At 46.4% G+C, this 13,540-nt stretch overlaps 1 protein-coding gene across 1 annotated transcript; it reads left to right on the forward strand.

Moving 5' to 3' along the window:
• Positions 1 to 1,031: 1,031 nt before the first annotated feature.
• Positions 1,032 to 4,017, forward strand: sst1.1 (somatostatin 1, tandem duplicate 1). Its single transcript, XM_085370577.1, has 2 exons — positions 1,032 to 1,172; positions 3,799 to 4,017. Exons 1-2 carry the CDS (start codon positions 1,032 to 1,034, stop codon positions 4,015 to 4,017), a joined length of 360 nt encoding a protein of 119 aa, XP_085226703.1.
• Positions 4,018 to 13,540: the final 9,523 nt, after the last annotated feature.

Raw genomic sequence — 13,540 nt, forward strand, 5'->3', positions numbered from 1 at the left:
CTGTCTCAGGGTGAGAGGAGGGGTACACCCTGGACAGGTCGCCAGTCTGTCGTGTTTTGTGTTTACTGTGATAGAATAGAATAGAATAGAATAGAATAGAATAGAATAAACCTTTATTATCCCACAGATGAGAAATCTCGGTGTTACAGAGCTCTTACAGCACGGGAAAAGAAAATATAACAGGAGGACACAGGGTGGTCCTATATGCAGGTAACAATGTACAGAATACAGTAAACAAACAGGCTGGTGAGTAAGACGACCAGAACCATGTTAAGCTGCATCATAGAGTCTCGCTCCTTCCTACACTGAAATGAAGTGGACTGTGAAGTGGGGTGCACCCCCAAAACCAAGTGAACAACACGTTCAGCCATTTATGTTCACAGTGTGTTCACAGAAATACCTCAGGATTCATGACGACATCATCACACATCATCTGTTTAAGCTCACGGGCGCTCGCTGCGCCGACACAGGAGGAGCAAACGTCAGCGATGCAGACAGAGGAGGCTCTCTCCACAAAGTTTCACCTCCTGTTTACTCTCTGAGCTCCTCTCTGCCCCCCCAGTCCTTTGGTGGAAGTGTCCAGATTTCACGGACACTTCCTGTCGATCACACAGCATCAGTGACTTTAATAACGCGGCTCATGGTTCTGTCTCTTCGTTGACGTTTGTTTCAGGCAACCTTATTTGACAACAGCACGATCAAACTGGAAATTCTGGCCCCATTTGGTCCCCTGTGACAACATTCTGGACACGCCCCTGTGCTAAATCTGATCATGTGACCGCCTCCTGTCCGCGAACCTCCGGCTGAGAAACAAAGTGAGTGGGAGGGAGGGAGGGGAGGAGGGGAGGAATTTGAAACCGGCTCATTTCACTAACAATCATCATCATCATCATCAGTCACCCCCCTCCACCCATCACCAAACCCACCCCACCGCCCTGGGCAATGACGTCAGCGGGGCTTTAAAAGAGCCGCCGTGACGGGACAGAAGCAGAAGATCCTCCGAGCCGCAGACAGACACACACGTGACGAAGATGAACTCCTCCTCGCGCCTCCGCTGCCTCCTCCTGCTGCTCGTCTCCCTCACCGCCTCCATCAGCTGCACCTCCGCCGCGCAGAGAGACTCCAAACTCCGCCTGTTGCTGCACCGGACGCCGCTGCTGGGCTCCAAACAGGTCCGACACGCGCACACGCACGCGCACACACGCACCCATTTCATTTGATTTCAAAAAATCTGTTTGAACTTTAATCGGAGTCTAAAAAGTTTGAAAATGATTTTCTGTGAAAGTTTTGTAGAAAAATGAAAAACTGCAGGAAAAAGTTTGAATGTATTAAATGTAATGAAACTGTAAAGGTGGAGGAAACATCACTGAGTGCAGACAAGGCTGAATATTGTCTTTATGAATGAACAGCCATAAACAAATGTACCAGATAACCAGGAAGCAGCTCCTTTAATGAAAAACACAGAAACCTGCAGCTGATGTAAAAATCACAGCGGTTTGTTCTCTGTGAACGTTTGAGGGCTTCAGCTCTGATTTCAGCTCTGTTCACTCCTATCAAAGAAATCAGAGGCTGAAAACATCATCATCATCATCATCATCACTGAATAAAATCAGACAGGAAGCAAAAGGATGCAAATAAAAGCTTCAGTCTTTATTAAAAACCCTGAGGCTTTAAATCCAGAGAAACGTTTCCCTCCATCACAGAGCGCTTCAGCTTCACTTTAACTACACACGTCCTGAACCAGTCTAATACCTGACAAACGAGCTGAAATCACACCTTCTCGGTCTGTGAGGGCTTCTTTTATTTCTTCGTCGTGACCTGCGTGAAGCTCTCCTGACGATGACGAGAGGGCGAGGAAAGGTTTGTTTGGCGGCTGTAAATCAGCCGATGATTCATCTGCTCATCGCTCCTTTGTGGATTCTTTATGGTCGAGTCTGGAAAGCCCGAGCGACCGATGAGGACAACGTTACTGCTGTGTGATGTTTCAGACGCTTTCAGCAGCCACTCGCGTCGTGACTTCGGTCAGACACGAGGTGAACGTTCTGAAGAAGCTCAAACAGCTTCTTCTTCCATCAGTGAAGGTTTGCAGCAGAGATCATGCAGGACTGTGACACTCTGCTGCAGGCGCTCAGCTCTTGCATCCACATCTCGACTGACGTTTCCACCTCGGCTCCACATCAGCTGCTTCTTCTGCAGCTCGACTTTCACCCATAAACATGTGAACACAGCCTCCATCTCTTTACATAGAACGGTCATTTCATCTCAGTGTTATTCGTACAGCACCGGTTCACACTGTAGGCTAAAGACTCTACAGCAAGAATCAGACGACCCGCGGCGACAGTGGGAAGGAAAGGAGAGAGAGATGGGCAGAGAGGACAAAACTAAAATGTGATGACACACAGCAGGTAGAGATCAGTGCAGACGGTTGGTGTTCAGAGAAGGGCGCGGCATGCTTTTTGAGTAAAACGGAGGATGTGGTTCCTCTCTGCAGCACCGTGACGCCATGAAGACGCCACGCAGACAGGAAACACGACGGCGTCTGACCTCTGCAGACTCACAAACACTCAGAAACTATGACATAAAACCTCTTTTTCTGTTTTGATGTGTGCAGTTTTCTTCAGCATCCCACAAACTGCTCAGCAGGAAGTGAAGGAGTCACAGCTCACCCTTTCACAATAAAGCTTGAGAGTTTTCAGAGCAGGGCTGCACGCTCCAAACTTAGTTTGTGGTTTTCTGCCCCCTGGAGGTTTAAGTGTGTTAGCATCTTTCGCTGATTGGCTTCAACCTCGAGATATCCTGCAGGTCACGGCGATGTGTTTAGAGGAATCGTCTTTGGAACAACTTTACAGATTACTGTGAAAAGTCTTTAGTTACATTAGATGTTTTCAAAACACAACTCATAAAATCTTTAAGGAAAAAGTCAAAAACATGTTTAAACTAAAACTTTAATATTTATCCACCAAATAACAACTGAACGCGTGTTGTTACAGCCGGTGTTTCAGCGACACGCTCGAACCTCAGAGAGAAATCAAAACAGCGAAACAAATTTGTCTGTTCAGAAATGTCAATAACTAATTTCACCCACATAATAAATTGTTTGTTTGTGAAACAGTAAATACAAATGAATGGATAATGAAAATATTTTGCTATTAGCATTGAAAACTATACCTTGATCATTTTTCAAAACTACTTATAAAAAAAATTCACTTATAATAAAACAAAACCATTTATAAAAATTTCATTATTATTTCATTTAATTCTCCTCAGGAAAGAATTTATAGTAATATATGAATTAGATTTCAAACAAACATAAACTCACAAAGAAAAAACTTCTGAACATCAGAAGCTAAATTTATTTAAACTAAATCATCATGATCACGATTTATTTTATAAAATTTGTTTTGTTTTTTCACAGTGTTACTACTGTCAGTCAGTTTGTAATTATACATTAAACACAAATAACTTCATTAAATCACAAAATAAATGTCATTTTATTATGTTGTGCAAAAAGTAAAATCTTCACTTTATCAATTTTGTTTTTACTACTGAATCTGGGTGATGTCACAGACAGGAGATGTCCCTATATGGTCATCTCTGGCACCAAAGCCCCGCCCACCACCTATTTAAAACAGTTAGACGGTGGGAGATAAAGATCATGCAAAGCTCCCCTCCCCCCTCCCTCACAGAGTAAAAACAGGAACTTCGTTTCACTTTAAGCAGCCGACGCTGAGCTTTGTTGGGCTCCTCACGTTCCCGCACTGAGTTATTCGTGTGTTTTTCATCTTGACGTGTTTTCAGGACATGTCGCGGACCTCGCTGGCAGAGCTGCTCCTCTCTGACCTCCTGCAGGTGGAGAACGAGGCTCTGGAAGAGGAGAACTTCCCTCTGTCCGACGGTGAACCCGAAGACATCCGCGTCGACCTGGAGCGCGCCGCCGGCAGCGGCCCGCTGCTCGCCCCCCGAGAGAGGAAAGCCGGCTGCAAGAACTTCTTCTGGAAGACCTTCACATCCTGCTGAGAGCCTCCTGCTCCTCCTGCTGTACAGAAACACGAGACTGTCGTGATTAGTTTGGATGAAGTGTTTTGATTTCTCTGAGCTGATTCTTTCCGAATGTAAACTTGATGAAACTATTTTTAATTGTTGGTTTGAATAAAATCAGTTTGAGACAAACACTCGACCCCGTCTGCTGCTCGGGGGGTAAACACCTTCATCACGATGAAGAACTGCAGATTTTATGAAGCTGATTAATGCTGGTGAGGGGAGGGAGGGCTGAACAATAAAATAACTTTAATGATGGTTAATAAAGAGAGGAAGTGGCTCCATAGCAACCACAGGGAGGAATATTTAATCAAACTGAGATAACAAATCAGATCACAAGTTTCCATTTTATTGATCCTCAGAGGCTGGACTGAACATCACAGCAGAGAAATCAATAAAAATCACCTGTGCAGATGTTCAGGCCATAAGTATGTGGACACGTGTGCACTGACACGGAGGAGACGGGGGGCTGTGGGCTTTCTTCACCACAGAAATCAATCGCTTCGCTCAAAAAAGCACATTTCAAAGCCAAACACAATAAGTAGAAAAAGCGACATTTGTGCATGTTTTTTCCAGTTTTAACTTTTCATTTTTTGACATTTTTAATTTTAGGCTGTGAAACATTTCAACACAGAATGACCAAATAACAGAACCTCGGGTTTATATCAGCTACATGTTTCAGTGTCCTCCCGTTAGCGCTCGCACAAAGCTTCTGTTCTTCTTTGTCAAAGACAGATGATCACATCTGTCAACCTTCCCGCAGCGCTGGCGACATGTCCCCGAGCACGCCTGAACGCAAGGATTTGGTTTTGGCATTGGTGGGGACGGATGATTCAACCATCGAACTCTGCCCCGTTTCTTTTCTTTTTTCCATTTTGTCTTTGCTTCTTGATAAAAGGAGAAGTATACTTGCCTACACATGCTATTCTACCTGCTTTTAAACCGTTTAAAATTACAATTCATAGTTTTATATGTGAATTATATAATGTTAAATTCCTATTAAACAAATGACTGACTAAGTATTTTAGGCTTTAGTTTACTTCCATATAAATCAGGTATCATACAAACATAAAAATAGCTTCAAATACAGTCATGACAATAAAAGAATATGACTTTAAGGACTTAACAACATCACTTCAGTTACACCAACATCTCTGACACATCAGCACTAAGGGAACACTGAATGACCTGCTGGTTTTGTCCATAAAACTACTCGTCTAAGATGACCACAAAGTAAAAGATCTCTCAGCAACATTATGCAACATTTTAGGCACTGTTGCCCCGATCAGGTCAGTGAGCTGGGATGTTTTATTCTAAACATGAACTACTGTTACAGCAACACACATGGACTACATGCCCCACACAACAAACACATGCCTGCTCCTCTCGTTAGCTGAAATGAACTGCTGGCATATTGGTTTTATATCTGTACTGTCCAGTCTCTCCTGGTGGACATGGCATCACATTATTCATGGTTACATACAATTTTAGACTGATGTGGGCCAAGCCTAGCGCCTACTTGCCAACCTTGAGACCTCAGAGTTAGGGAGACATTCAAAGGGGCTGGGGAGGGGGGTATACATGTACATACATATATACAAAAAACTTTTTACAGTGTTTATTTATCGGATAAAATAAGTTAAATGTCACCGTTATTATTGTCCGGCCAGAAACAGGCCGGGGGTGTCCTTTGTGGTCTAAGTGGGCCGGGTCCTCCGAAAGCCGGGTAGACCGGAAATGAACGACTGTGAAATTGGACGGTGTAGCCTTCAGAATTACGTCACCTGCCATCTCCTCCTTGCTGTCTAAAATATAACCGGACACTGGTGTAGATGTTCTCACACAGCAGTTTATTCAGCTGTGTGAGAACCCCGGAGGAATCCTCCCGAGGGATTAATAAAGTTTTATTTAATCTAATTTAATCTAATAACTTTAATCTCAGCCAAACCGATTTACTCACCAACAAATAAAACACAACTAAAGCAATGAAAAAGGCCAAACAATAACATGTTTACGTTGTTTGACGTTTACACAGCTACATTCTCGCCTGAAAATGTGTTAAAAGTTTATTTTGCGACCCAGAAAGATTAATAAGAGTAATCCGGTCGTGAAGTCTGACGTCACCTAAACTCCGCTGCAGGTCCATATATCAAACATCACTATGGCATTACTGAGAGTTAAAAACTGTCTAAAGTCTTTCATCTTTAATAAAATGATCAGCGTTCTGCTCTACCAGGTGTAACAATTGAGTTTAACATCCAGGCATCCATGAAAACGGAATTTATGACATTTAACGGAGTTAGAAGTTAGCAGGGAGTTAGCTCGCTAGCTTCTATCTAAATACAATATAGCATGTCCTGACTGCGGGGTTTTGGAAACAAATTAAAACGTACAGCTCTGTTATCACTTCCAACATAAATGAAGACAGAAAACTAAACAGCAGTGACGTTTGTAGGGTTACTGAAGTTGGGCTAGCTGGTATATAATGATGTGCTACGTGACCGCTAGCGACACAGCTATGTTAGCATAATATAAACAAGCTAACTTTTTTTCCACTCGATAAAAGTTAACGTGAGTGTTCTCGGTGGTCAGGAACAAATGTAATCGCATGGCAGGATGCTGTAAAAGGACCAAACTTCAGCCAGGAGAACAACTGAGATAATCCATCCACAATACGAGGTTAGTCATTCATATACTGCTGCATGGGCTGGGCTGTAGTTACATCCTAAGGTTTTAAAAACTGGCCTAATCACATTGGCCATATTTGTCACATGAGGTAGGACTCCAGTAGAGACCGTAATTTAACTCTTTCTGCTCCGCTGGCTGAATGAGACGCTGACAGATCGTTTTTTTCTTACTATTGGGTTTGTTTTTCTTTACTCGAAGAGATCAAATTATTGGTGGGGACAATTCAATAATCGCTGGATGTTGGTGGGGACACGTCCCTTCCGTCCATGCCAAATCTACGCCCTTGCCTGAAAGTGTGGGCTTGGCATGGCTGAGCACAGGAAAGCTAAACGAGGGCCGACAGACAGACTGGTGTGGAAAAGCGTGTCTACAGTCAGCAACAGAGAAATGAATGCAAACATAATCAGAGCACGAGCCTCCAAACACAGAGCCAATAAAGCCCGATGTTCTGTGAACCTGTCCCCAAAACTCTCACCTCCATTTTAATCACAGCAGCTTCTTCAGCGAGCAGCAGCAGGAAGCATTTTAATTTTCCATTCCAGTTATCTTTACAATCACCGCGTGTCACACCTGAGTACAGGCTATCTAGTATGAGCAGCTTTCATACTGTTGCTGAGTTATTTCCACACGTATATTCTGTATAATTACAGCAGAGACGCTGTGTAATTACTGTCTGCTCTCAATGATGCTGGAGGGAGCGAGGATGGAAATTAAACTCGCTGAAAAAAGACTCGACTAAAACTTCACAACTTCAGCCAGACGCTCTCACACTATTCATCACCATGTCCATGAACGAATCGCTGAAATCAGTATGTTTCTGACTACTCCTTACTTTTACTCCCTACATTTTAAAAACACTCTCGTTACTTTATGTGTGACGTATCTGAGTCACAGTGAGGCAGCGCTGTTCGTGTACGAATCACAAGGAGACGTCGCGTCAAAGACGTCACAGAGAGTTGACTTTGTCTCGGCCCAACACCTGAGCGACTGTTTGCGTCAGCGTGGAGCTGACCCTACAGAAGAGGAGCGAGCACAAAGGGAGCAACGTTTTTAAGTGTTTCTGTCAGCTCAACAATCCTCAGCAAACACACAAACTGTGTGCGCGCAGTTTGTCTCATGTTGTGAATCAAACTGATGGAGACTAACTGTGATATTTAAAGACTGCATGAAAACCCTCTGCAGGTTAGTGCAGGATAAACAGGTTAGCTTGCTGCACAGTGGCCTGGTTTCATGGTCACAGGAAGCTTACATAGGTGGAGCAGAGATTCATAACAACAAATCAAGAAGACTGTGGAGGAGCAGACGGAAAACACCGAGCGTTTGTGACACAAACCACCAGCTACACTCAAGAACTGCGAGAGCAGATTAGACTCAAAAATCTAACAGAGCTGGAAACGTTCTTCAGGACGACTGAAAGTGAGAAAGAACGAAGAATGAAGATAAAAATGTTGAAAGGAGGAAGAGAGGAAACGAGCCACAGGTGGAGTTCAGGAGACGTGATTCTGATCGGCCTGATGTTAAACTGCTGCCTCGCCTCCTCTGCCACGCTAAACGACAAGTGAGGAAGGGTGTGTGTGTGTGTGTGTGCGTGTGTGTGTGTGTGTGTGTGTGTGTGTGTGCGTGTGTGTGTGTGTGTGTGTGTGTGTGCGTGTGTGTGTGTGTGTGTGTGTGTGTGTGTGCGTGTGTGTGTGTGCGTGTGTGTGTGTGTGTGTGTGTGCGTGTGTGTGTGTGTGTGTGTGTGCGTGTGTGTGTGTGTGTGTGTGTGTGTGCGTGTGTGTGCAGCAGCTGCTGCAGTCAGATTAGCAGCTCCTTTCACTCATTAGTTCTTTGTTAAGAAAAGCTTTCAGGAGCTTAATGAGAGCTGATGATTGGCAGCTGAGACACGCAGCAGCAAATGGAGAGGGCGTCCATTACCGCCGATCACGCGACGGCACTACGTGAAATCACATGACCCGCTTTGAAAGTTGGTCAGATACTCAAAGTGCATTGAAAACAGTAACTGCCCATTTCTTGTAAACATGATCAGAAACAGATGCAAACCGAAGCTCAGCGGCAATAACACATGACGCCGTGTAGCACGTTCAGGAGGAGCTAGCCTCAGTTCTCACGGTGGGACCGTCTACCCAGCTGGTGATTAAATACATTAACTTCAAAATGATAAGAAATGAATGATGCCAACCAAAAGAAGAATGCAGCCCAGAGGCGGAGCCAGACATTTGAAACACCCGGGGCTTAGCCCAGTAAGCCACACCCCCGCTCCACCACTGATGCAGCCAGAACTGAGCCTTGTGGAACACCACAGGTTAGGGGAAGACCGTGTGTTTATCATATATACGTCATTCAGTGTGATCAGAGACACAAGGTCAATGACTCGACACGAAGGATGAGCCGACCCAGTTTAGACCAGATTGGACTTCATGTGGTGTGTGACCTGAAACCAGTTTAATACCACGATTTAAGCTATCGCTGTTAACATTACACAAACTTACAGACTCTAAGCTAAACGTTTGCGTGAAGCCAGTGTCCTCGATGTCCAGGCTTTGGCGTCCTGAAGCGTCCCGTACTTGCACTTATTTCAGGGACGATCTCAGCAGCTGCGACGCCACACGGAGCTGTGACCTCACTAAACTCTCTCCTGATGACTTTACGGTCTCAGCCGCTGATTTCAAGCCCGAATGAATAAAACATGATTTCTGTTTGGTTTCATTTTGTGGTTTCATTAGAGTCAGAAAATCCCACAAAGCAGGGGCGGGCGTAGGCTTCACAACACGACCCCACAAATCGCATCTTTTACACACAGTCTGTGAGCTCATCTGCGCTTCCTGCTGTGGATCTTATTATAATGTCCGCATGGCCATCAGAAACCTGCTGCTTGAATATATGTGATTGTTTCACAGCGGCGTGCAGCAGAGCGTCTTCCCTTTTTCAATATTAAATTTCAGCATTTAATTACCTTCAATAAAAGACTTTGGCTAATTTGAGGCATTCGTGTTTGCCTTCCAGCCTCAAATCCTAATTAAAGCCTAAAGAGGTTCGAAGCCTCATAAGATAAGATAAGACAAGACAAGACAAGACGAAATAAGACAAGATAAGATAAAATATAATAAGATAAAATAAGATAAGATAAGATAAAATAAGATAAGATAAGATAAGATAAAATAAGATAAGATAAAATAAGATAAGATAAGACAAGATAAAATAAGATAAAATAAGATAAGATAAGACAAGATAAAATAAGATAAAATAAGGTAAGATAAAATAAGATAAGATAAAATAAGATAAGATAAAATAAGATAAAATAAGATAAGATAAAATAAGATAAGATAAGACAAGATAAAATAAGATAAAATAAGATAAGATAAAATAAGATAAGATAAAATAAGATAAGATAAAATAAGATAAGATAAGACAAGATAAAATAAGATAAAATAAGGTAAGATAAAATAAGATAAGATAAAATAAGATAAAATAAGATAAAATAAGATAAGATAAGATAAGATAAAATAAGATAAGATAAGATAAGATAAGATAAAATAAGATAAGATAAAATAAGATAAGATAAGATAAGACAAGATAAAATAAAATAAGATAAAATAAGATAAGATAAAATAAGATAAGATAAAATAAGATAAGATAAAATAAAATAAGAGAAAATAAAATAATCGCTACCTTATCGTGGTGGAGGGGTTTGTGTGTCACAGGGATCCCAGGGGCTATGTTGTCTGGGGGCTATTGCCCCCTGGTAGGGTCTCCCATGGCAAATTGGCCCTGGGTGAGGGACCAGACAAAGAGCGATTCATAAGACCCTTATGAAAAGGACACCGAGGGAACAGTTTACCCTGCCCGGGATAGGGTTACCGGGGCCCCGCCCTGGAGCCAGGCCCGGGGAGGGTGCCCGAGGGCGAGCGTCTGGTGGCTGGGCCTTAGTCCATGGGGCCCGGCCGGGCACAGCCCGAAGAGGAGACATGGGCCCATCCTCCCGCAGGCCCACCATCCGCAGGAGGCGCCATAGGGGTCGGGTGCATTGTGTGCCGGGTGGCGGCCAGGAGCGGAGGCCCTGGAGGACTGACCCCCGGCTGCCAAGACTGGCAATAGGGACATGGAATGTCACCTCTCTGGTGGGGAAGGAGCCTGAGTTAGTGCGTGAGGTTGAGAGGTACCGGCTAGATATAGTCGGGCTCACCTCTACACATGGCTTGGGCTCTGGAACCAGTCTCCTGGAGAGGGGCTGGACTCTGTCTCAGTCTGGAGTTGCCCCTGGTGAGAGGCGGCGGGCTGGGGTGGGTATCCTAATATCCCCTCGGCTTGCTGCCGGTACGTTGGGGTTTTTCCCGGTGGACGAGAGGGTTTGTTCCCTGCGCCTTAGGGTCGGGGAACGGGTCCTGACTGTCATCTGCGCTTATGCGCCGAGTGGCAGTTCAGAGTACCCAGCCTTCTTAGAGTCCCTGGGTGGGGTGCTGGAGGGTGCTCCACCTGGAGACTGTTGTCCTGCTGGGAGACTTCAATGCTCACGTGGGTAACGACAGCGAGACCTGGAGGGGCGTGATTGGGAGGAACGGCCTCCCTGATCTGAACCCGAGCGGTGCTCTGTTATTGGACTTCTGTGCTAATCACAGTTTGGCCATAACGAACACCCTGTTCGAACATAAGAGTGTCCATAAGTGCACGTGGCACCAGGACACTCTAGGCCGTAGGTCGATGATCGATTTTGTAATCGTATCAGCAGATCTGCGACCATATGTTCTGGACACTCGGGTAAAGAGAGGGGCTGAGCTGTCAACTGATCACCACCTGGTGGTGAGTTGGATCAGGTGGCGGGGGAAGACGCTGGACAGACCTGGTGCACCTAAACGCGTAGTGAGGGTGTGCTGGGAACGTCTAGCAGAGGCCCCAGTCCGCGAGATCTTCAACGCACACCTCCGGCAGAGCTTCAACAGCATTCCGAGGGAGACTGGGGAGATTGAGTCCGAATGGACCATGTTCAGCGTCTCCATTGCCAAAGCTGCTGCATTGAGCTGCGGCCGCAAGGTGGTTGGTGCCTGCCGTGGTGGTAATCCCCGAACCAAATGGTGGACACCAGAGGTGAAGGGAGCCACCAGGCTGAAGAAGGAATCCTATCGGGCTTGGTTAGCCTGTGGGACTCCGGAGGCAGCCGACAGGTATCGACAGGCCAAGCGGAATGCGGCTCGGGCAGTGGCTGAAGCAAAAACTCGGGTGTGGGAGGAGTTCGGAGAGGCCATGGAAAAAGACTTTCGGACTGCCTCGAAGAGATTCTGGCAAACCGTCAGACGTCTCAGGAGGGGAAAGCGGTGCTCTACCTGCACTGTGTATAGTGCTGGCGGAGCGCTGCTGACGTCGACTGAGAAAATTGTCAGGCGGTGGAAGGAATACTTCGAGGACCTCCTTAATCCCACTGACACGTCTTCCGAGGAGGAAGCAGAGTCTGGGGATGAGGGGAATGACCCGCCAATTTCCGGGGGCGAGGTCACTGAGGCAGTTAAACAACTCCTTGGTGGCAGAGCCCCTGGTGTTGATGAGGTCCGCCCCGAGTTCCTGAAGGCTCTGGACGTTGTAGGGCTGTCCTGGTTGACACGCCTCTGCAATGTTGCGTGGAGATCAGGGGCAGTACCTGTGGACTGGCAGACCGGGGTGGTGGTCCCCATCTTTAAGAAAGGGGACCGGAGGGTGTGTTCCAACTACAGGGGGATCACACTCCTCAGCCTCCCTGGGAAAGTCTATGCCAGGGTGCTGGAAAGGAGAGTTCGTCCGCTAGTCGAACCTCGGATACAGGAGGAACAATGCAGTTTTCGTCCTGGTCGCGGAACACTGGACCAGCTCTTTATCCTCTCCAGGATACTTGGGGGTGCATGGGAGTTTGCCCAACCAGTCTACATGTGTTTTGTGGACTTGGAGAAGGCATTCGACCGTGTCCCTCGGGGTGTCCTGTGGGAGGTGTTGCGGGAATATGGGGTGTCTGGCCCATTGCTACGGGCCATTCGATCCCTATACAACCGTTGCAAGAGCTTGGTTCGCATTGCCGGCAATAAGTCGGACTCGTTCCTGGTGGGTGATGGGCTCCACCAGGGCTGCCCTTTGTCTCCGGTTCTGTTCATAATTTTTATGGACAGGATTTCTAGGCGCAGCCAAGTGGCGGAGGGCTTTTGCTTTGGTGGCCTCAGAATCTCATCTCTGATTTTTGCAGATGATGTGGTTCTGTTGGCTTCATCGGGTGAGGGCCTCCAGCTCGCACTGGAACGGTTTGCAGCCGAGTGTGAAGCAGTGGGAATGAGGATCAGGACCTCCAAATCTGAGGCCATGGTTCTCAGCCGGAAAAGGGTGGAGTGCCCACTCCGGGTCGGGGATGAGTTCCTGCCCCAAGTGGAGGAGTTCAAGTATCTCGGGGTCTTGTTCGCGAGTGATGGGAGAAGGGAGCCGGAGATCGACAGACGGATTGGGGCTGCAGCTGCAGTAATGCGGACGCTGCACCGGTCCGTCGTGGTGAAGAGGGAGCTGAGTGTAAAAGCGAAGCTCTCAATTTACCGGTCGATCTACGTCCCTACCCTCACCTATGGCCACGAGCTGTGGGTAGTGACCGAAAGAACGAGATCGCGGATACAAGCGGCAGAAATGAGCTTCCTCCGAAGGGTGGCTGGCCTCTCCCTTAGAGATAGGGTGAGAAGTTCGGCCATCCGGGAGGGGCTCAGAGTAGAGCAGCTGCTGCTCCACCTCGAAAGGAGCCAGCTGAGGTGGTTCGGGCATCTGACAAGGATGCCCCCTGGGCGCCTCCTGGGTGAGGTGTTCCAGGCATGTCCCA

This window comes from Diplotaxodon limnothrissa, linkage group LG14 (genome assembly GCF_057381915.1).
Source record: "Diplotaxodon limnothrissa isolate DT_005_m linkage group LG14, D_limnothrissa_male_GT1.1, whole genome shotgun sequence".
NCBI classification, from domain to species: Eukaryota; Metazoa; Chordata; class Actinopteri; order Cichliformes; family Cichlidae; genus Diplotaxodon; species Diplotaxodon limnothrissa.

Bases quoted from the DNA above. Each gene is read 5' to 3' on its own strand.
- sst1.1 (XM_085370577.1), top strand. From the start codon at position 1,032: ATGAACTCCTCCTCGCGCCTCCGCTGCCTCCTCCTGCTGCTCGTCTCC. The intron at 1,173-3,798 runs GTCCGACACGCG...ACGTGTTTTCAG, and splicing joins CGCTGCTGGGCTCCAAACAG to GACATGTCGCGGACCTCGCT.